At 44.6% G+C, this 24879-nt stretch overlaps 1 protein-coding gene across 5 annotated transcripts in view; it reads left to right on the plus strand.

Moving 5' to 3' along the window:
• The window catches only part of CACNB4 (calcium voltage-gated channel auxiliary subunit beta 4), a 1461524-nt gene that overhangs the window by 1208234 nt on the left and 228411 nt on the right, over positions 1-24879 (plus strand). For all 5 annotated transcript variants that reach the window (XM_069616452.1, XM_069616451.1, XM_069616454.1 and 2 more), the window contains 2 exons: positions 20847-20866; positions 20958-21038. In XM_069616452.1, the coding sequence (XP_069472553.1) occupies positions 20847-20866; positions 20958-21038 (101 nt within the window). The remainder of the gene's footprint in view (positions 1-20846; positions 20867-20957; positions 21039-24879) is intronic.

A 24879-nucleotide genomic window follows, 5' to 3' on the forward strand; every position in this document is an offset into this window, starting at 1 on the left:
TTTGCCTTGTACTCTGCACAGTGACTGCCTCTCATGTGGACATTACAATAAATGTTGTGCTGATGTCGCTACATTGTTTGGTATTAGCTTACGGACAGATTGGCACGATCCATGAAACACCATTTATGGACCAGTTAGGCCTTTGGTTCAGGAAACTTCAATACACTGGGAGTGACTTTGTTCAGAGCTTACGTGACGTGACGTGTCTCGATTTGTCTGAATATGGCCCGTCTGGCAGCAGAGCATGCACCACTATCTGCAAGTCTTGGTACATGGGCTCTGTCACTTTCCTTAGGACCTTTAAATGGACTGGGGCTGATGATAATGTTTAGGGTACATGAACACTGATGTTGAAGGTGATGAGGGAGTGATTCACCCTTATTTGGGGCTGAATATTTGTTTTGGATAGTTTTCATTTTTATGTTGATTTCATAATGAGGGGGTAGTGTTTAGTAAAGGAGAGATTTGTCTTGTTCACTTGTGTTCCATGTATTTGGATAAGAGTAAACACTATTCTAGGTGCTCTGCCCCAATAAAAGGAAGGCTTCTAGTCTTTTTTACTCATGTTCATTTTAGTGAATATACTTTGATTTGTTTGGTATCTTGAATGCTACATTCAGAGCCACATGTTTCATTTTACACCAAGAGCCTACACGGATTGGACACAACTTGGCTTCTCCAAAGTACGCAATCGTATGTAGCAGTACACTTGTTTTTGTGTTCAATCGATTCTGTTTCTTGAAAATAATTACAACTCCTCCATTATAGTAGGTCCTTTTTCTAAGAAAGCAGGAAAGGTGGAGTCCCTGAAACATTTGTTTGTGGATGTGGTAATTTGTTGTCTCTCAGGGTTAAATACTTTTGGAAATGTGTCCATGACATTGCAGACGTTTCACTTTTGGAATATCACTTTTCATGGAAGGTCTAAATCCTTAATTATTGCTGCTGTGCTGTAAATCCATGTTGTGTTGGGTATCAATTATACATTTCGAACAATTGGAAATTTCAAACAATTGCAGATCGAAAGATATTTTTACTGAATATGATGATTACTTCCGATTACCTTTTCACTGAGCGATTATATTATATAATTCAATGTTTATATTGAATAAAGTTTCCACTGTTGGCTCCTTTACATTTTCAAACCATGTACAATAAAAATAGAGAATCATTACTACATTGTTGCTATTATGACATGGCTCCTCGTTGTAGGCAGTTTGAACTTATCTATTTCCAGTGAGCGTTGCCTTATTTTTCTTCCAGTTAAGTTGATACCTTATCTTTGAGTTGGTGGACAAGTACATTATCTGTTTTCCAGGGGTGGGTTGAGGGTTCAGTCAGAAACATTAAAAATAACTGATGACCCAAGGTTTGACAACCTATGTTGACGAATTTCCAAACTGACCATACATATTGATGGTCAGTATGGAAAGGTGAGTGAAGTAGGAATAAATACTGAAAAAAAGAAAGACAAAAACACATGAGATCTGAAGTTCCATCAGCCATGCATTCCACTTGTTGTTAAGATGGCAGTAGGAGCCATACACGAAAAGACATAAGGATGATTTGGAAGACACCACTAGTGTGCTCTGAAGTGGCTGCAATGTAATATACAAGCATAATACGAAATCCTTGAAAATATAAATGAGAATGAACGTGTTTAAGTGGACACCTAACCACTCCATACATGTCTGTGAAAAGGATTTCCTTTGAGTAGCACTTGCAAGGAACTCTAGGTGGCCACAGTAAAGACAGACACAAGAGATCACAGTTCAGTTATATTAAACTGTATATGCGGGTTGGAAAGACGCCTAATCTAAACCTAATTCTAAGATGGGAGCAAGTTACAACCATCAAATAATAATAATTAGGCAGTCCCAGTGGTGTCTTGTCAAAATAACAGGGCCTATACTAAGAAAAACCTACTGCCAATCCTTACGCTAAATACAAACAAAGTGTGTGGGATAAGGTTCACAGAAAAGAAAGAAGTGTTCACAAATAATAAGTCGGGATGCGGTAGCTGTGGTCTCCCTTCCCCATGTTTTGAGCACGGGACAAGGCAGGACTCAGGAGCACAGCACACACTCGAGGTTTCCCAGCACGAGCCAACAGTTCCGTTCTCAGCTATCACAGTCTTTGGTGGTTAAGTCTCTTTTTCTACAAAAAGTCCCTTGCCTCGAGGACCTGATGTATTCCAAAAACAATAAACAAAAGTTCATTTCTACTTGCACATTGGGTGATGCCTTTTCACCCTAGGATCCCCCTCTTCTGGACTCAGACCCTTCTCGAATATTAGCCTTCCTCTGTCGGGTTCAATACGGCTTTCAACACAATCTCCTCTGTGACATTCACAAATCTTAATATATTTTTAAACAGTTCACTGTGGACATCCCTCTGCTGTGTACACTCTTGTCAACACTCTATTCATTTTTTAGCTTTGCACCCTCTTTATCGGCATCCCTCCGTCGGGTTCACTCTTGCCAACTTTGTCAATCACACATTTTCTTGAATAGTTCTTACAATGCAGTATTCACTTCCCTTAGCCTCACAATCAACTGTCGGTCAAAGACTTTCGACTGTACAGAGGATTTTACTAGACCACTTTGACCCCTTTCCCAATGCCTTCTTGTAACAGTAGTTTAAACAATAGGGTAGTCGCCCAGAGTTTCCCGAGTGAGCACCCATGTGGTGCCTCACTCCTCTGTAGCTAGTTTTCCCCTCTCATATTAACAGTTCCTTGTACTTGCTTCAATTAGCCGTTTGGTACTTTTGTTCAACACAATTCAGTTTCTTATCGGCTCTGCCCTCAACTCACCTGTGATGAACCGCATGGCTTTGCTTGTCTCTGGCGTCAAGGTCGCTACGATGGTGGCAATTGTCTCTCCCCGGCTTGGTTACCAGGAGAGGGTGGCCCCGTGTACCGTTGACATCTGCTGCAACACATGCCAGTTATTGTTTGCGGTCTTACGATTTCTTCCGTGGAGGTTTCACGGGCCTGGCTCGGAAAGGGCAAGGTTGCTTCTCTCCTTGTCACCCTCTCGCTTCGGGCTGTCTTTTTCCTCCTCTTGAACTGCCGTGCTGAGTTAGCTCTCTCGCCGTGTGGTCTACCTTGCTCATAGTGTGCTCTTGTGCTCCACTTTTTATCCCTGTGGGGAAGGGAAAGGGCCACCAGGTGTGTCTGTTTCTGGTCAATTGCCTGACTTTGCCTGACCCTTGTGGAGGGACATGTCAGGTAAACGGCTCTGGTGTTTGTCCATCGTCTTTAGTGTTGCGCAACAGTGTTTGTATCAGAAAAAGGTAGTGAGGGGGGTAGAGTGTTTGAGTATCCTACGGGGTAGGATGGGCAAAGGTGCTATAAGAAGGGGGATACCGCGTCTAACCTATCAGTGTCCCACTTCCACTCCCAAAGGACCCCCATCCAGGTGATCCTCCCTCTCTGGTCTACCCCAGGAACTGGATCTAATAGCAATAGCCATGTCCTGGCCACCTGGATGACAGATCCCTGGGGACTAGTCAGGGAGACACCTTCAGGTTTCTTGCATACCCAGAAAGAAAATCTACATTTTCCTGGTCTTTTCCTTTTTGGTGTTCTACAATGAAACAATAGGGTTGTAGGTCTAGAAACCATTGCATGATCTGAGGGTTGGAGTCTTTGCATTGGCTAATCCAAACTAGGGGTGAGTGATCTGTGACGAGTGTGAACTTTTGTCCTAAGAGGTAATATCTAAGATGCATTATGGCCTGTTTTATGGCCAGGTCCTATAGTTCCAACATGGAGTTATTCTTTTCCCGTTAGAATAGTTTGCGGCTGGTAAATAATATGGGGTGTTCCAATCCACCGCAAACCTCGGACAAGACTGCTCTTAGCCCTGTAAGGGAGGCATTCATTTGTAAAATGAACTCTTTAGAAAAGTCAACTACCTTTAGGATCGGGTTCTGGTACAGAGTCTGTTTCAAGGTGTTGTAACATATCTCATCCTCATCATTCCAATGAAGTTGGTGGTGTTCAGCATTCTTAAGTTTATCTCTTAGCCCCGTATTTTTATCCCTAAGGTTAGGGATAAACCTACGGTAATATCCTATTAACCCGGGAAAAGCTCTAAGATCTCTTTTGGTTTTGGGGGTTAGTGTATCTAAGACAGCTATTACCTTCTCATGTTGAGGCTGTACATTCCCATTCCCTAATAAGAAGCCTAGGTATTTTACGACTGACTGGGCCAATCTGTATTTAGCTGGATTTGCAGTTAGGCCAACGTTTCTGAGGACTTTCATGATGGTATAAAGATTGAAGCGATGGTCCTCCCAGGTTTTACTATAAATGACGATATCGTCAATGTGAGCTCCGTAGAATTCAGAGTAGTGTTGTAAAATGTGATCCATGAGGCGTTGGAAAGTGGCTGGCGCCCCTGTAGGCCAGAAGGCAGGACTTTAAATAGAAATAGTCCTAGAGGTGTTGAAAACGTGTTTTTCTCTTTATCTGGCCCGTATACTGGGACTTGCCAGTACCCTTTGGTTAAATCTAGGGTAGATAGAAAGGTGGCGGCTCAGGGTTTATCAATAAGGTCATCGATGCGAGGTATGGGATATGCATTGAAGTCCGAGATGGCATTAACTTGACAGAAGTCTATTCAGAATCTCCAGGAATGATCAGGTTTAGTGACCAACACAATAGGAGAGGGCCATGGGCTTGAAGATGCTTCAATGATATTGGCTTTCAACATTTTGTTGACTTCCTCAATCACTATCTGTTTACGGGCTTCTGGGAGTTGATATGGTTTTAAATGAACCACTTTACCTTTAGCTTTTCTAATATAGTGGTATGTGCCTTTTATTCTCCCTGGTTTTTCTGAGAATACATCGGGAAATGAGACCACTACGTCATTCAAATCTTCTTGTTGTTGGATAGATAGCTCAGGAGGGATTAATTTAAAGTTATCAATCTCTTCGGGAACCAGAGAAGCTAGTACTTTGACATGGGTGGCTGACAGGGTTCTCTTTCCACTCTTTCAAGAGATTTACGTGTTTTCTGTCCGGTTGGATTACTTTATAAGGTCACAGGCTCCCGTTCACTGTAAGATTTCATAAGGTACATGCCACTTGGAGACAAGTTTTTTTTCTGAGTTGGGTAAGAGGACCAGTACCTCCTGTCCTACGGAGAATGATCTTAAATTCACTTTTTGTGTTATAAGTGGATTTTCGTTGGTTTTGGGCCTTTTCCATATGCGTACAAACCAAGTCTCGAACCAATTTCATATGTTCTCACATTCTGGTGGCGGTTTGTGAGATGAGAATGGGGGCCTTCTCACATTCTTCCCAGGTTTCCCAGAGCATGTCTAGGACATCTCTGGGCTCTCTACCATGGTGCAGTTCAAAGGGAGGGAAACCTGTGGAAGCTTGGGGGGGGGTTCCCACTGCAGATAGTGCCCACGGGATCATCCAATCCCAGTCTTTCCCGTCCTTGTCTACCAATATCCTTAAAATCAGTTTCAGGGTTTTATTGAATCTTTCTACCAAGCCATCGGTTTGGAGATGGTACACAGAAGTTTGTAGGGTGGTAATGTGGAGTAGCTCTTTGACTTCTGCCATAAGCTTACTCATAAAGTTTGAACCCTGGTCTGTTAGTAATTCTTCGGAAAAACCGACCCTGGAGAAATACGGTAGAAGATGTTTGAGGATCTGTGTGGTATTATTTTCACATGGGGATGGCCTCGGGATATCTGGTCGCAAAATCCACAATCATAAGGACATATTTATTGCCTAATCGGGATGTCTCTACAGGACCAATTATGTCCTTACCGATTCTTGAAAAGGGGATTTCTATGATTGGCAACGGGTTCAGAGGGGCAGGTAAAGGGATGTGTGTGCTGGTCTTTTGACAGTTCTCGCAAGTCTGGATGAAGGTTTTGATATCAGCGTGGATACCTGGCCAGTAAAAGTTCCCACTATTATGCGCCTAGGTTTTAGATTTTCCAAAATGCCCCCCGGTAAAGTGTGAATGCACATTCTCCAGTACAAACTTTCGGTGGCTCTTGGGTATTAACAATTGTGTTTTTACTAGACCTTCCAGTGATGTCTCTCTGCTATGAAAACCAAGTTAATATAAGGGCGCCTGGCGGGGTCCTGATATAACCAGGAGGGTACGCATATAAATATCAAAAAATCAGGATAAGAGATCCTACAAAAACAAAATGTGGTTCTGAACGTATGAATTTATTTCAAGAACACAAGTTTATCCTTTTGTTAGTTTACACAACTTTCGATAAGCACGAAAACTCAAGACAACGGACAGGTGTAATTGTATGTGGTGGAAATACATGGTAAGTATCAGCCTCTTTGATATTGAGGCCAAAAAATCCACCTAAGGGCACAGACACATATGACAGTCTAAAAGACCTATATTTAAACAGATTGCACCCGGGACGGAAAGTAGTCCAGGGCGTGGTTAACACAGGGTGTACACATCATTCTCTACAGGACATACACTAAGAAGGGTTTTGCAGTTGTGTCACGGGGGATCGACACAGGTGTGTTTCGGGCATGAAAGGCTGGATTGTAGCCTGGTTTGATATTGGCCTTCATCAGGATTGACACCAGTAGTGGTGCTGTCCGTAATATCTGTGGACAGATAAGGGTTGTAAGAATCTTGGGATATAATTGTGTAATTTATGGATTAATAAATAAAGGCTTAGTGGTGCCGTATCGAAACACAGCTTACCTGCTGCTATGATAGCAGTGGTGATGCTGTATATAGCCAATCCTTGGATTGTTACTGGATGGTTGGTTCAGAAATGCACTCTGAAAAAGCCGTGGGTTCCTGATGTATAGGGCCTCATTACAACCCAGGCGGCAAGGGGTTAATGTCGCCGTGAAAGGTGGCGGCGCCGTTAACCCCTTTACCGCCTAATTACGAGGTCCCTTTGCGGGTCCCTACCTCGTTCGGATTGGACACGCAAAGGGACCTTGGAGGTAATTACGGTACCTCAATTTGCGGTACCGTAACTACCGCCTTCCCCATTTCCATTGAGCCCTATGAGGGCAAAAATGGGAATGGGGAAGGGCCAAGGGTGAATGGAGAATTACCGGTCCCCCAACCTTGGAATGGGGCGGTAATTCCACCATTCACCATGGCGGAATCGGTAAAATACCGGCGGCAACCATGGCGCTACTAGCGCCATGGTTACCGCACGGGTCGTAATGAGGCCATAGACTTGTGTCAGGATTCCAGTGGCTTGAGGAGGGCCAAAAGTGGTCCCTGGTCTGGGGAGACAATTTGAGGAAATTACGGAGTCTGACATAATGTTCAGAATTTAAATGAGGGTGTTAGTGACCCTACTCTATTGCCATTGCTGGATGTGGGGCCCATTCAGCAAGAAGACTTAGTGGTGGGTGTTGTGGAGGGTCCAGATGGACGATATGGTGCCTAGACAGGTGCCTGGAGGACTAATCCAGTAGTTTTGTATTCCAGGGCGAGAGTTGTGTAATGATGGGAAAATCATCTAGACACAATCACCCAAAAACGTGTCTAAAATGCAGTCTAGCTGACATGACTAAATATTTTAAAACTGCTATCCACTGTTCCAGATCGCTCAGTGCGGTTGTTGCCCAAGGTTATAATAGTCGTGGCAATTCACCCGTTGCCCATTGTTCAAATGTGGATGTGGACCGGTGATTCGTCTGTGGTCAGCTCTCCATTTAGAGGGGCTAAGTGGTGCTAAAGTTATAGATGGTGCGAGAGTCATAAAAAATAATAAATAAGCTTGTGCGTGTGCCTACATGGTGACTATTTTATGGTGCAGGCGGAAGAGTTCATGGTTGCCACGCTATTTCTGGTTGATACAAGTGCGGCGAAACGAATAGATCAAGGGTGCTTCAGCTATTAAACATAATGAAGGGCGTCTAGACACACATTTGCTGGGTTTAGGACTTACCGCGAGCCAAGAACCGCGTGCGTCGTCGGGGGATCCACAGCCTCGAATGGTTGCTGTGACGTGGGTTAGACACGTCTGTGTTGAGATTTAGATCCTTTATACTTTAGAAAAGTGTCATACTTGCTTTTAGCTAAAACATGCAACTCAATTACATTATGATGTAACCTGATTCTAAATGGAATGCATTTATGTGTTCTTTCGAGATTGGAAGGTTTGTGTCATTTTCGTTTGATGTAAAGGCAGTTGGAGCCTGCCTCTTGAGGAGGGCGCCTGTTGTGTATCATCCGCCTTCCTGTAAATAAATTCACGGTTATGAGAGCTTCAGTGTCTTGACTTAACATTGGCGACGAGGCGAGGGCACCTTCAGAACCCGCGTGTGTTTGTTTCGCCCTCGTTTGTTCCCGTTCGCTGCTTCAAGCGTTCCGAGCCTCCCTCCTCCGACACAGCAGGCAAGAGGCAGGCGGAGGGAGTGGCTGATCCGGAGCAGTGGCCGAGTGAGTACCGTGCCCGCAGGTCCTGTATTTTGATTTTGGGAGATATTGTAAAGCCATTTCAACGGCCCACTGTGCACCTGGCTCGAGCCCTTTTCCCTCACGGAGGCTCGCGCTGGTTTTGCGCGCACCTCGGCGTGAGACACAAAGAGAGTTCGCTGCGTGCGCTTACTCTTTAACACGCCCACCTCACTGCGTGCAACTCGCCAGCCCCCATTGTTGCGTCACGCCCAACGGAGTGCTGCCATTGGCTGGGGATCGGTGCATTGACTACCCGGATCTCCCTTTGTGACATTTCTTATCCACGTGGAACTTCGAACTAAGACCATTGTCATACCACGGAAGAACTCTTCTGTTCATTTAAAGGGGAACACTCAGAACCAAATTGTGTTTTATTCAAGCAACTACATAACCACATAACATACTGTTAATCCCCAATTTTTATGCCACTGCTAAAACAAAGGGAATACAAGCAGAGTTAAGAGCAGTCCAAAGGGACTTAAAAAAAAAACAAAAAAGACATTTCAGCTGCCATTTCTATTTTGAGTATAAAGTGTTTTTGTGTCGCCAGGACATAACATGACCTCTATTCCACCCCCTCTTCCGTTTGTCAGCGAACCAGGCCGTCCTGTCATCCCATGGGATCGGTGGAAAGATGTATTTGAGAACTATTTGGTGGCCATGGGTGGGGACAGATTTCCCGCTGCACGGAAGGAAGGGCGCAGAATTTATGATGGACTTCCTAGACATCGAGACCTAGGAGCGGGTGATATGGATGAGTACTCGTTTGCTCTTAAACAACTTCGGGACCACTTTGAGCCAAAGAAGAATGTCAGTTTTGAGCGGCATAAGTTCTTTCAGAGAGTTCAAGAAAAGTCGGAATCTGTCGAATCATATGTTGCTTGTCTCAGATCGTTAAGTTATACGTGTGAATTTGAGCAATTAGCTGATTCTCTCATCAGAGACCAGCTGGTCAGATGCACAAATAACCCAAGAATTCAGGAGAAGTTAATTGCAAAAGATATGGTCCTTCAAGAGGCAATTGAAATGGCGAGAAGCATTGAAAAAACCTCTGTGTATGTCAGGGAGCTCAAAAATGACAAATCTAATTCTGATCAGGCCTCGGTGTGCGTGGTGGATCAAAAAAAGAAGGGTAATTACTCTACGATCAAAAGAGGAGGGTGGAACGCAAAAAGCATGTGTCCTCGTTGTGGCAGTTCCAGACATGGAATGAATTTTCCCTCATGCCCTGCCAAGTATGCAGATTGTTTCAGATGCAAAGCAAGGGTCGTTTTGCAAATGTTTGCAAAAATAAATCAATCAACTGTGTGGAACCCAGAATGTTCAATCATGAGGAAGTTGGTATCAAGACAGGATATGATGTTCATCAAACTTCTGCCATACAAGAGATGACCCCTCAACATTTGTTTCAAATTTCCGAATTGTCCACTAATAACAAAGGTCCTGTGGACACATTCTTGATTGATGGTGTTGAACTCTCAATGAAAGTAGACTCTTGCTCACCATGGTCTATTATATCTAGGGACACATTGAGAAATGTTTTAAAAAAAGATGATGCTGTCATTCTTACCACCAGTGTTAGGGTATGTGGATATGCAAATTTTGATATAAATATCGTTGGCCAATTCTCTGCAGGAGTGTCCTACAAAGGAAGAAACTGTCAAGCCACATTCCTTGTGGCAGAAAAGGGAGCTTCGTTACTGGGTTGGGAAGAACAGAAGAAATTGGGTATCATAGTAAAAGCTAGTGCATCTGTTCCAGTTTCAATTGCCGAAGTGGGGGATTTTTGGACGAAGGAATTTCCAGAAGTGTTTTCTGAGGGACTTGGCAAACTCAAAGACTTTGAGCATCACATTAGACTGAAAAATAATGCTCAACCTGTTGTGCATAAGGTTCGCCAAGTGCCATTGAAGATGAAGGCACAACTTAAAGAAGAACTTGACAGCCTGATGGTCAAAGGGGTTATTGAACCTGTAGTAGCTACAGAATGGCTGTCCCCCATCGTTCTGGTTACTAAAGCCAATGGCAAAATGAGGTTGTGTGTCGACTTACGCAGTCTCAATAGGAACATCGTAGTTGAAAGACATCCCTTGCCGAACATTTCGGAAATTCTGTCCACACTGGGAGAGCCTAAACTGTTTTCCATTATTGATCTTTCTTCTGCATACCACCAGGTCCCGTTGTCTGAGGAGTGTCAACAGTTAACTGCATTTATTATGCCGGAAGGTGTTTTCATGTATAAACGTATGCCCTTTGGCTTGGCCTCAGCGGCATCTGTCTTCCAAAGAGTGATGGAAACAGTACTTAAAGGCCTTAGCAATGTAACTGTATTTCAGGATGACATTCTTATCTTTGCCAAGAATATTGTTGAACATGACAATGCTTTAAGATCTGTTTTAATTAGACTTAAGGATGCTGGTTTAACTGTACAAAGAGAAAAATGCAGAATTGCCATGACAGAAGTAGATTATTTGGGGCACAAGATTTCTTGCAATGGCATTTCTCCTAGAAAGTCCTTGGTGGATAGCATTGTGAATGCTCCCCAACCCCTTGATAAGGAACAACTGCGGTCGTTCATGGGGTTGGCGGAATATTATCACAAATTTGTTGATGGGTTCTCTAATATCTCGTCTCCTTTGAGAGATTTATTGAAGAAAGGTTCCAGATATGTGTGGTCGGATGAATGTCAGAAAGCCTTTGACAAAATTAAAGAGGGCATAGTAGAAGCACCCTCTTTGGGTGGGTTTGTAGCTGGAAGGAAAACGGTGCTTGCTGTGGATGCGAGCATGTTAGGGCTTGGGGCCGCCCTCTTTCAGTATGAAGGGAGCATTGAACATGTCATAGATTTTGCCTCCCGGCCACTGAGGGGGGCGGAGAACAACTACTCTGTGGTGGAGAGAGAAGCTTTAGCAGTGTCATGGGCAGTAGGCCATTTCAAATTTTTCCTATGGGGCCAATCGTTCACTGTAAAAACAGATCACAAACCTTTGGTTCAGTTGTTGGGCAGTGCCGACTGGACTAAAGGTTCGCCCAGGATATCCCGGTGGATGATTGATTTGTTGGCATATGATTTCAGGATGGTGTATGTTCCTGGTGGTGAAAATGTAATTGCTGATTGTCTTTCCAGACTACCTATTCAGGCCAGAGATTTCAAAAATGCGAATGTGGAGTCTACGGTTAGTATTTGTGAAATGGTGCACAATGCGATAAGTAAAGAGGAATGGGTGTCTGCTGACAATCTGGATGAGGTATTGGGCCAAGTAAAAGTCTGGGTCAAAGCAGGTTGGCCCAGAAAGGATCTGGTGGAGAGGAAGTTTGATGCGTTTCAAAATGTCAAGGAGGAATTGAATTTGTCGGAGGACGGGTCTCAACTCAGAAAAGGGATGAGGATTATACCGCCCTATGAAATTAGATCCAAGCTAGTGGACATAGCCCACCAGGGCCATCTGGGGATGGGGGGCACCAAAAGACACATAAGGCAATCATTTTGGTGGCCAGGGATAGATAGTGAAGTGGAGAGACGCATCAGAAATTGCAAGGAATGTGAAAAGAGTGATAAAAGTAAAGTTGTCAGAGATACCCCGTTAAGGCCGGTTAGTGTCCCAGCAGAGCCTTGGAGGAAGTTAGCAGTGGATTTGATGGGACCCATTCAGGAATTAGGTGAAGATTTCAAATACCTCATTGTCCTAGTAGATTATCACTCAAAATGGGTTGAGTGGAAACCTATAAGGGAGGCAACTACTTCACAAATGATCACTTTTTTTGAGGAAGTGTTTTACAGGGAGGGATTTCCCTCGGAGCTCATCTCAGACAATGGGGTCCAGTTTTGTTCGGACAGAATGGTGGAATTTTTTAATAGATATGGTATCAAACATTACAGGACAGCATTGTACCAACCCAGAGCGAATGGCTTGGTTGAAAGAATGAATAGGTTTCTTAAGGGTGGATTACAGTTGGCCATGGCTTCGGGATTGAAGTGGCAGACGGTTCTTAGGGAGATGGTCTGGAGCTACTGTGTAACGCCACACTCTGTTACTGGTATCTCACCTTTTTCATCCCTCAAGGGTAAACACCCTGGGACAAGGCTGTGTCCGGGTTGGTTGAATCTAGCGAAGAGTGTACATATTGACAGAGGAAAAATAATGAACCTTGTTAGGGAGACTCAGAATGAGTACAAAGTTCGCTTTGATGCAAAAAAGTCTACTGGAGGAATGATTTGGTCTATTGGGGACTGGGCTTACATCAAAAATCCTAGAGTCTCCCCCAAGTGCATTACTAGTAAATGTATTGGTCCCAAGAGAATCGCAGCCATAAGGGGGAATGTTGTTATAATGGAGGGTGGTGAATGTTGGGCAATGTCGAGACTTGCCAAAAGCAATAAAGTTGTGAGTGAAGGAAGTGAGGAGCGGGACCAAAATGTGTCTTATGAGGAAGAAGCTCTAGTGCCTGGACCAAGTGCGGATAGAGTAGTGAATGTTGAGTGTGACCGCAATATTAACCTTGACAGTGGTCTGAAAGCAAGCAGAGTCAGGAACAGACCTACCAAGTTTGATGATTATTATTTGGGTTAAATGCTTCTGATGTAAAGGGGGGAGATGTGTTGAGATTTAGATCCTTTATACTTTAGAAAAGTGTCATACTTGCTTTTAGCTAAAACATGCAACTCAATTACATTATGATGTAACCTGATTCTAAATGGAATGCATTTATGTGTTCTTTCGAGATTGGAAGGTTTGTGTCATTTTCGTTTGATGTAAAGGCAGTTGGAGCCTGCCTCTTGAGGAGGGCGCCTGTTGTGTATCATCCGCCTTCCTGTAAATAAATTCACGGTTATGAGAGCTTCAGTGTCTTGACTTAACAGTCTGCTAATAAGCTGGTCCCTGTGTGATGCAGAAGCCAATTGCGCAGGGAGTGTTATAATCGGACCAATGGGCGTGATCCACAAGGTGAAGTGTAGGGGCACCCAATCACCGGCGACCCGCGAATGTAAAGTGAAAGTGGTCGCCTGAGTGAGAAAGGACTACATGGGAGCGCTGGGAATCTTGGGACATGTGGTCCCGGGTTTGCAACAGACAGAATGTATAAGTCTGGGGATGTATAAAATCACTCGTGGTAAACACGGTTTAGGCCATGTTGTGTGAATGAAAGCCTAGACAAAGAACCACAAACAGGCGTGTGTGGATTATGGAGGTCAAAACCGTGAAAAATCACACGGGGAGCTATGTGGGTGCTCGCAGTTGTATCACGCGTAATTGTAATGCTGGTAGACCTTAGTACATACAGTTCAGTGACACAAATTATTAAAACACTTCTTTTGACAATAGCACATGTGGCTGATCGTGTTGGACTTCCAAAGACACGAGTAATGAGTGTGTCCCAATGCTGGTGTATCTAATACATACAGTTTAGTGACATGAAATAATAAAACATTTCTTTAGACAAAAACACTTGTTGCCGGTCGTATGTTGCTTGAAAAACACAGAAAAGGCGTGTGTCCCAAGTGACTATACCTAGAAGATGGAGACATACTTAGTTTGTCCCAGAGTACTGGGTGCTCGCTGTCTGCGAGAGTGTTGTCTGTGGAACCATTCTTGGTGTGCCTTGTATGTATGGTGTGTTTCATGGGACGAGATTTTGTTAAAGAGAAATGATGCTACTCAGGCGACCGCTTTCACTTTCCCTTTGCGGGTCGCCAGTGATTGGGTGCCCCTACACTTCACCTTGTGGATCACGCCCATTGGTCCGATAATACCACTCCCCGCGCAATTGGCCTCTGCATCACACAGGAACCAGCTTATTAGCAGCCGTGTCTAACCCACGTCACAGCAACCATTCGAGGCTGTGGATGCCCCGACGACGCACGCATTTCTCGGCTCGCGGTAAATCCTAAACCCAGCAAATGTGTGTCTAGACGCACTTCATTGTGTTGAATAGCTGGAGCACCCTTGATCTATTCGTTTCGCTGCACTTGTATCAACCAGATGTAGCGTGGCGACCATGAACTCTTCCGCCTGCACCATAAAATAGTCACCATGTAGGCACGCGCACAAGCTTGTTTATTATTTTTTATGACTCTCGCACCATCTATAACTTTAGCACCACTTAGCCCCTCTAACTGGACAGCTTACCACAGACGAATCACCGGTCCACATCCACACTTGAATTTTGGGCAACGGGTTAATTGCCAGGACTATTATAACCTCGGGCAACAACCGCACTGAGTGATCTGGAACATTGGATAGCGGTTTTAAAATATTTAGTCATGTCACCTAGACCGCATTTTAGACACGTTTTTGAGTGATTGTGTCTAGATGGTTTTCCCATCATTACACAACTCTGGCCCTGGAATACAAAACTACTGGATCCTCCAGGCACCTGTCTAGGCACAATATCGTCCATCTGGACCCTCCACAACACCCACCACTAAGTCTACTTGCTGAATGGGCCCCCAATCCAGCAATGGCAATAGAGTAGGGTCACTAACACCCTCACTTAAACTCTGAACATTATGTCAGACTCCTCAATTTCCTCAGATTGTCTCGCCAGACCAGGGACCACTTTTGGCCCTCCTCAAGCCACTGGAATCCTGACACAAGTCTATACATCAGAAATCCAAGGATTGGGTATATACAGCATCACCACTGCTATCATAGCAAGAGGTAAGCTGTTTTTTTGATACGGCACCACTAAGCCTTTATTTATTAATCCATAAATTACACAATGTATCCCGAGATTCTTACAACCCTTATCTATCCACAGATATTACGGACAGCACCACTACTGGTGCCAATCCTGATGAAGGCCAATACCAAACCAGGCTACAATCCAGTCTTTCATGGCCGAAACACACCTGTGTTAATCCCCCGTGGCACAACTGCAAAACCCTTCTTTGTGTATGTCCTGTAGATAATGTTGTGTACACCCTGTGTTAACCACGCCCTGGACTACTCTCTGTCCCGGGTGCACTCTGTTTAAATATAGGTCTTTTAGACTGTCATATGTGTCTGTGCCCTTAGGTGGATTTTTTGACCTCAATATCAAAGAGGCTGATACTTACCAAGTATTTCCACCACATACAATTACACCTGTCCGTTGTCTTGAGCTTTCGTGCTTATCGAAAGTTGTGTAAACTAAACAAAGAATAAACTTGTGTTCTTGAAATAAATTCATATGTTCAGAACCACATTTTTTGTTTGTAGGATCTCTCATCCTGATTTTTTGATATTTATATCTCTGCTATGAAGCAATCCTTGTTTTAAGAAGAAAAATGGACTTCCCTTCTCTAAGCCTTCTCCTTCTCGGATTGCTTGTAGAAAAGCTTCATCAAGAGCTGGATCATTTCACTGGGCCAAGGCTAGGTCGGGATAGATGGTGGGCTCCTCTCCCTTACTTTCTTTGATGTTAAGAGATTTATCAGCTTCACCAAAGCCTAAGTTGCCTCTGTCTGTTCTATCTGGTTCACTTTCTTTAAATTGAGGGAATACGACTTTTTCTAGAATTCCCTGGGCAATTTGATCTCCCTGACGTACCTCAAAGTGGATCTCTCCATAATTCTGTAAAAGAACCTTCACAGCTCCTCGGAAGTCGGGATCAATAATGCCTGCTAAGCTGTCTTTCTCGAACCTCCAAGCTAGGCCATATTTTGGGGCCAATCGTATGTAACAACCTGGAGGGGTTATCAGGAACAAACAAGACTGTAGGAATCATGCCTCTTTCCCCAGGAGGGATAATAGCTTCCCTGCTACTGCAGTTATCAAATCCAGTTGATTCCTTCGATGGCAATGTAAGGGTTAGAGGCTCTCTGACTAGGTTCTTGAAACTATAGTGTTCCCCAATTAGTTTCAATTGAGTCACATCCCACTCGTGACACCATATGTAAGGAGCTCATGGTGGCAACAGTAAAGACAGACAATAGTGATCACAGTTCAAAGGTGTTTATTAAACTGTGTGTGCAGGTTGGAAAAACACCTAATCGAAACCTAAATGTAAGATGGGTACAAACTACAACCATCAAATAATAATAAGGCAGTCCTAGTGGCGTCTTGTCAAAATAAAAGCGCCTATATTAAGAAAAAACCATTGCCAATCCTTATGCTAAATACAAACAAAGAGTGTGGGATAAGGTTCACAGAAAAGAAAGAAGTGTTCACAAATAATAAGTCAGGATGCAGTAGTCAGGGTCTCCATTCCCCATGTTTTGAGCACGGGACAAGGCAGGACTCCGGAGCACAACACATGCTCAAGCTTTCCCAGCACGAGCCAACAGTTCTGTTCTCAGCTATCATAGTCTTCAGTGGTTAAGTCTCTTTTCTACAAGAAGTCTCTTGCCTCTGAGGACCTGATGTATTCCAAAAACGATAAACAAAAGTTAATTTCTGCTTGCACGTAGGGTGATGCCTTTTCACCCTTGGATACCCCTCTTCCGGGCTCAGACTCTTCTCGAATATTATGCAAAACAAAGGGGGTCTGGGAATCTCTCTACCAGCACGTACACAGCCCAATGACCTGTTCTTGGGTGAATAACCATTGGGAGAGACTTTACCAAGTCTTTAGCTCACTGTCCCTTTCACAGAGAAGAAACCTCATCTGTGACATTCATTAATCTTAATGTCTTTTTAAACAGTTTACTGTGGACATCCCACTGTTCACTCTTGTCAACACACTATTCATTGCCACTTTTAGCTTCGCCCCCTCTTAATCAGCATCCCTCCATTGGGTTTACTCTTGCCAACTTTGTCAATCACACATTTTCTTGAACAGTTCTTACGATGAGGGATTCACTTCCCTTAGCATCACAATCAGAGTTATAAATGAAAAATAAAATTAAAAAAATATGTCGATCAAAGACTTTTGACTGTACAGAGGATTTTACTAGACCCCTGTATGACCACTTTGACCCCTTTCTTTCCTTTCCCAAGGTCTACTATAGTAACGGTAGTTTCATGAATATGGTAGTCGGGCATAGCTTCCCAAGTGAGCACCCACATGGTGCCTGACTCCTCTATAGCTGGTTTTCCCCTCTCGTATTAACAATTCTTTGTACGTCCTTCAATTAGCTGTTTGCTATTTTGTTCAACACAGTTCGGTTTCTTATCGGCGCTCCCCTTGACTTTAACGGCTGTGATGAACCTCGGCTTTGTTTGTCTCTGGAGTCAAGGCCGGTATCATGGTGGCAAGCGTCTCTCCCCGGCTCAGTTATCAGCAGAGGAGGACCCTGTGTACCGTTGACATCTGCTGCAACACACACCGGCTATTGTTTGCGGGCTTACGTTTCCGTCCGTGGAGGTTTCACGGGCATGGCTCGGAAAGGGCAAGATTGCTTCTCTCATTTTCACCCTCTCGCTTTGCGCCGTTTTTCTCCTCCTCTTGAACTGCCGTGCTGAGTTAGCTCTCTCGTTGTGCGGTCTGCCTTGCTCGTATTCAGCTCTTGTGCTCCACCTTTTATCCCTGTGGGGAGGGGAAAGGGCTGTCAGGTGCGTGGATTTCTGGTCAATTGCCTGACTTTGCCTGACCCTTGTGGTGGGACATGTCAGGTAAACGGCATTGGTGTTTGTCCGCCGTCTTTCGTGCTGTGTCGAAGTGTTTGTGTCAAAAAAGGGGGGTAGAGTGTTTGAGTATCCTACAGGGTAGGATGGGGAAAAGGTGCTATAAGAACGGGGATACGGCGGCTCACCCGTCGGTGTCCCACTTCCACTCCCCGAGAACCCCCAAGCAAGTGATCCTCCCTCACTTGTCCGTCCCCAGGAACTGGATCCGATAGTGATGGGTGTGTCCTGGCCACCTGGATGACAGATCCCCGAGTACTAGTCAGGGAGACACCTTCAGGATTCTCACACACTAGACCTAGTATATGTGTAGGAGAGGAGGACCAGTATTGTTTGATCTCAAGAAAGTCTTTCTTTGGAAGTGTCTACTCTACAGACTTTTAGGTCACCTAATATAGGTTCTCTATAGGCCTTATTATAAGTTTGGTGGGATCGCGCCAGTAAATCTGGTGAGATACCACCAAACAGTAATACCGTTACTGGCACTTGGTCTGCCAGAATTACTGGCAGATTCCAAGTGCCGGCAAGGGTAGTTACTCCCCATACCATGGAGTCCCACAGGACTTCATAGGGGGAGTAGCCGGTATTACTGGCTCTGAGCTGGAGGTAATTTCGGCCAATCCACCACCAAACTCAGAGTATGCCAGTGTGGAACCATGCCGGTAAACGGAATTACCTGCACGTTAATTCCACACTGGCATTCTTGTAATGAGGCCCAATGTCTCAGATTAGACGTTTACGACCAAGAAGTTTGCCAAGACCAGGTGCTCAAAGTTGAAGATGTGTATTAGGGACTGTATACAGGGCTGAGTCAACTTAAATATATACTGGATTCCCCCAAAGAAATAACAAAACATAGGATGCCTTCTTCCACAAATGTGTCTTACAACATCTTTCCAATTCTCAATGTGAGTAATCAGGCTTTTAAGCATCACCATTCCAAAGTCCCAGATGAGTTACCTCACTCCTCTCAAATGATACCAGCTCTAGGATGTCCTGAGCCCTTCCTCTGCTCTTTTGATCCTACGTGTGGGCTTTCTGGGGTCCTGTACCCCAAGTCTTAACGAGTCCTTACTGTTTTTTGGGACCCTTGGGGTTTCTCTTACAGATGTTGTTGGTGTCAGCCAGGAGAAAGAGTGGCAGAAATCTACTAGTCTTCCTTCCTGACTTTGTTCTCCCTGCCTCCTCTCTAACCTATCACAATGCTCCCTGGCCCCTGCTGGTATCTCCTCCCGCCTGTTGAACATGCCTTGGGCATGACATAGCCCCCCAGAACCTTCTATCGTTAGCAGATTATCCTCCTTCCTGGCTTCTGCCTCTCTTTTCTATACCTTGATAAGGCCCAATCTCTTTCCTCTAATGTTTTCTTTTTTCTCTTCCATTCCCATCAACCTCTGGCCCGTCGTTCCCACTCTTCTTAACTGAAGACATCTCATCCCAGTTTCTTCTCTTGCCTTCCTCACCCTCCTGCTGATCCTTCCCTTTCTCCTTACTACCACCTTGGCCTATTATTGCCATCAATTCCTTTTCTCTTGATCTCACAGCCTTCTTCCACTGTAGTCCAACAACCTCCTCTAGCACCTTCTCCTTGTTGCTTATCACCTCCCCGTCCCTAGTTATTGTTGCCACCTCCCACTCCACCCGGGTGTTGCTTCCTCCTGCAAGGCTTGTAATGTCACCCCTTCATGCAACTACGTTTCAGATTTTATTTCCTCCATCCTTCCCTCTGCTCTTGTCTCCTCTTGCAACTCCAACCCTGGTTTTTCTTCACCCTCTTTACCTTCGTTCCCATTACCACCTTCACCCCCACTCCTGGTTTTAAGGTGATTTTTCTGCCTCCTCTCACACAGTTAACTCTCCTCACTTTCCTGTCTCTTGAAGAGGTCACCCCCCCTTCTCTCCTGCTGCTACCTTTCCCACTTTCTTCCTCCCGCCATTCTTTTCCAAAGTCTCTGCAGCACCTCTCCTCTCCAGCAGTCATTCCACTGCAGTCTTCTCCAAACAAGAGCTGCCTGCTTCTCTCAACCACCACACTGGACTAGGCTGCCTAGCGCATATAGCAACATGCCCCATCCCCCTGATTGAAATTAGGGTTGATGGTATGCAGCTCTGAGCCTAATGAGTGTGAGTGTTGGGATTGGCAAGGCTCTTTCACTTCCTAATGGTCAGAATGCGGCTAAGGCCGCTGGGCTAAATCTATAAGATGCCTGATGGACATCTTGGTACTTTGTGTGCATGGGGAGTCTGATAAGCTGGCTGCGTGGAGGATATCTTCCTACGCTGCTTTTTGGCAGGCAAGTGTGTTGGGGGGAGGGCTGAAGAGGTTTAAGTTCCCCCAGTGCTTTCCTGTCCTTGGAGGGTTTTCCTATGGTCACCATGTATTTTAAGGAATCATTGAATTTCCCTGATAAATCAGGTGTTTTTACAGTTATGAGACAAGGGCATTGTGGGGCTATAGTCTCTCTGAGGATGTTTTTCCCATGCAATGTTTTCGTGATTGGGCCCAAAGATATGTTCCTGATATCTTCCCAGCCTGGATATTTTGCCTGCGTTGTCCTCTTCCCAGTCCCTAATTCTGCTTCCTAGTTCCAGTCTGAGATTTGTTTCTGCTCCTCAAGAGCATTATGGGAAATACATTTTTCGCTAAGAAGTTAGTTAGGTAGCTGGCTCCCTAAATCGCCCAGCTCGTGGTCACCAGACGAAGTTCCAGGCTGGGAACTTTGTCACAATCACAAACAAGGAAACAACCTTGTCAAGAATCTTGGTGTGTTAATGGATTATGTTGGAACATTTATGTAACACAGGATTAAGATGTACTTCATGTTAAGTTAAAAAGCCTTTTCTCTTGTTTCCTTTTTTAGCTAAACAGAAGCAAAAAGTGGTAAGTCTCCCTTTGCATGGCTTTCTACAATTGGATGCAATATGCTGACATGTGATCCTTACTTAGGAATTATGTTATTTCCTTCCTCCAGACGGAACACGTCCCCCCTTATGATGTGGTGCCCTCCATGCGCCCTGTGGTACTGGTTGGCCCCTCACTTAAAGGTTATGAGGTATGGAAATGATTTTCTTCATGTGTAAATTGGTGAAAGAAAAAAGTATACAGTTCACCAATAATCAAGAAAGATTTTAGTGCAAAGTGTTGAATAATGATAAAATATCTGCAATCGGCAGTAAGGACCGAGAGGCAAAATAATGTCAAATGTAACACTTTGGAGAATGTTTTTTTATTCACTAATTCTTGGGGTATGGGTGATATTCATACCATTTGGACATTCCAGAACAATTTCTAACAGTGATGAATTATCAACCTATCACCATAATCAATTCTTGTTCTAGTATTCGTATTCTATATAACAGCCAGTAGTATGGAGGTATCACTCGTAGTAATTACCACTGTTAATACAATTTCCACTGACTAAACATGCATTGTTCTTCATTTTCAGTAATATTTTTAATACCACTGGTCATACCAATGTGTCTCACCACTGAGCATAACATAATACATTTTGATATTGGATTTCAGTTCTAGCAGAAGCAATCGCTTCTCCATGATTACATCTGTGTTATGCTGTGAGGCACATATAACAATGCAGGAGGTACTAATGGGTAACAGTTTCTCAGACTAGCTCTGAGCTAATTAAGGCCCTCATTACGAGGTTGGCGGGGCTACCGGCGGGTTGCCGCCAACCCCCAACACTGATGCCACTGCCTGATATCCCGGTGTCACCGGGATATCACAAGTGGCGGTGGAACAGTAAATCCCCATTCCCATGGAGTCCTATTGGAGTAGCTAACAGTGCCGGTGCTTCAGTGAGAGACATGCCAGTAGGGGCTTGATTTCCCAACCGGTCAGGCCTGTCACGGGTTCCGTGGCCCCTACCGGCATTCTCGGAGTATGGGGGTCCAGAAAGGGTGCTGGTACGTTTCTACCAGCACCCTTGTTTCCAGACCGCCATTTTCTTAATCGGGTCCAAAGTATTTGTTGGCAACTATGCACGTTAAGACATCATGTTTTCTTGTGATTGATGGTGGTAGTCCATTTACCCCCAGCAATAATATTACCACCTTTGGTAACTGCTGTGTAACTATCAAAGCAGAATTTCCAGAAATAAATGATTTGGTCCTTCTCTATTTGGCAGTATTTTACCACAGGTGGAATTCTCCACTTACAACTGGTGGTAGCATTACCACCTTTTCCGCAATGAGATTCTTTGTATATTTTCAGTGAGGGGTATGTGTCACGGAGATTACTTTTCTTAGGTTGTGTTGTGTTGCGTCTATTGACATTGCACTGTCACCGTGACAGTTGCCTGTGCATTTCCCATTGAGAGAGACCTTGGAACTCTGATGGTCAGAGGGAGCCTCACCTTCCATAATTGTGCCCCTGTAAAGGACTTGAGGAGCATCCCCCAGATGTACCAGATTCTTCCCTGAGTTGGCTTGGGGTGCAGGAATTGCTACCGTTAATGAAGATCCCTCCTCTTCTCCCAGGAGGAATGTGCTTTAAGAGAAAAGGAAAGGAGGGTCCAGCACTGTGTGTAAGTCTCAACAATACTCCCCAAAGGAAGCAACCTGAATATCATCGGGCCCTGGAAAGGTTTTGTAAGCAGCTGATGCCAGCAGTGACTTGACATATATTCTGCCACCCGTTCATAGTTCCACCTGCTGAGTGGGAACTCTGGCCATCGCAGGTGTGATGCACAGGCCTTGGCATGGAACACGAACCAGAGTTAAATGAAAATCCTGAAGCAATAATGGAAAACCGATGGATGAAGTGCCCACACTCAGCATGAGGATACTGGAAACAAGGAAACAGGCTCATTAGCAAACATGGGAGCCAGAATGCAGGATCCGCAGTCCACCATGACACTGTTACCTGATTAAAACCTAGCAGCAATCCTATTATACACTTGGACTGTTGAAACTAGAGGAAGGGCTGATTCCTATATGTGAATCCAAGTGAGAATAGAGGCCGGACACATGAGGTGGAGGTTAAACCATTATGGGACATACAATCACAAACTACCCAACTAATGGGGAAACGGGACATCCAACCATATCACTTAGTGGGTCAACTTCTCCTAGAGCACGCCTATAAAAAAGGCACATGCCTTCTAACTAATGTTGAGATTGTTAGGACGATGTTTCGGGAGAGTTGTGCTGTGAAGAGCAAGAAGAAAGAATCTAGTGAGCCAGAAGCTGCATTGGCCAAGCCAAGTAGACTAAATAGAATGATCTGGAATGCCTAGGCCAAGAGAGGAATGGGACTTGTCCTGCTAGTCACTTCAGTCACTGTATTGTTGCAACAGACTGCCAGATGTTGGGCTTATCGGAATGAGAAGACAAAGAAGTGTGCTGGGGCACTTTAAAGTTCCTGAGACTGTGAGACAGTGAGTGATCTGGAGAGTACTTCACTGGGCACGTGCTCGCAGGAAGTTTTGGACTAGTATACAGAACGGACATTTGCACTCAGGACATTAGGTCCTCACAGCACATACCCTCCTCTGTTTAAGTTATGTGCCCCAATCTGAAACTGTTCCTACAGAAGCTCTTTTACTGTGTTATTTAGCGCTTTCCCTTTGTTCCATTGGGGTGTTTGTCTAACCCTACCCTAACCATAGACCTCCTAAGGAGGGAATACAAGGTCCAGGTAAATTCAAGCCAGGGATATCAGACTGCTCCAAGATAGTCTTGACCGAGAAGGGAAACTTAACCTACTCACATTAGTGTTGCTTCACCCCTATTCTCAGCAATTAGGTACCGCCATGTGACCACCCTTTGGTTTGGAGGGGTTCTTTTTGTACAGCTGTGCCTGTATCAGCTAGGTACCCTTCATCCTACATGCCTCACTCGTGTTATTTATGTCCCAAATCCTTATTTTTCTGTAGCTTATTTTCCCTGTTAACAAATGTTTTGTTATTCCATCCTTGTGACATATACTTGAGGCCAATCTGTATACGTGGAAGCGTGTTTCTGTATAATTAGAATCTACATGTGCCCATACAGACTTTTCAAGAGTTAACTTATTATATATATCCTCCTCCTCCTCCTCCCCATTAAAGATTCACTGAGCTTGCGACACAAGATTTGTGTTTTAAAATGTCTCTGTGGTCCTATATTGTCCCAATTGTATTACTTTAGCGCGTATATTGCTAATTGTCCTTCACACCTTTTAACATGATTCCTTGGGCATGCTTCCAGGGTTTCTTCCTAAAGTTCTCGCTAAAGTCTTCATGCCTCCGGGTGAGCTGCTGCATTTCCGCAAGCCTGGCATCTTCCTCAGCAGTTGATACCCGGCCACACTATGACACCAGGGTCTGGGTTTTCCACATGTATTTGTATTTGTATTTTATTGAATTCATATAGCCCTTTACTCCAAAGTGCTTTACATTAGAACAGGTAACATACAGCAAACATAAGATGACAACTGAACCACAACCTGAAAACAGTATAAAGAACAACTTACAATATTGCAGAGGTGAGGAGGGTGTAGGGAGGGGCAGAGGTGTGCAAGGGAGAAGTAGATGTTAGAGGAGGTAAGAGCGGGGGAAAGAGGGAATGCAAGAGTGTGAGAGGAAGAATAGAGGAAAAAGTGAGACTAGAAGAGAGCAGGGGGAAGGGAGGAAGGAGGTAGGTGGAAAGGAGAGGGTAAGGAAGAGCAGGAGTAAGAGGTGAGAGTAGAGGGGTAGGGAGGAGGAAAGGAAAAGTGGGGTGTTAGGGAGGTGAGTGGAAGAGATAAGATTTCAGGGAAGAGCGAAAGGAAAGGAAGGAGGGAGAAGAGCATATGTGAAGGGGGAGGCGGTTCCAGCGGAAGGGAGCAAGGAGTTGGAAGGAGCGGCAGGGGCGCAGGGTGGAGGAGGAGGAGAGAGTAGGAAAAGATTAGCAGAGCGG

The sequence above is a fragment of the Ambystoma mexicanum genome, chromosome 9 (genome assembly GCF_040938575.1).
Source record: "Ambystoma mexicanum isolate Mex_15411 chromosome 9, UKY_AmexF1_1, whole genome shotgun sequence".
Taxonomy (NCBI): domain Eukaryota; kingdom Metazoa; phylum Chordata; class Amphibia; order Caudata; family Ambystomatidae; genus Ambystoma; species Ambystoma mexicanum.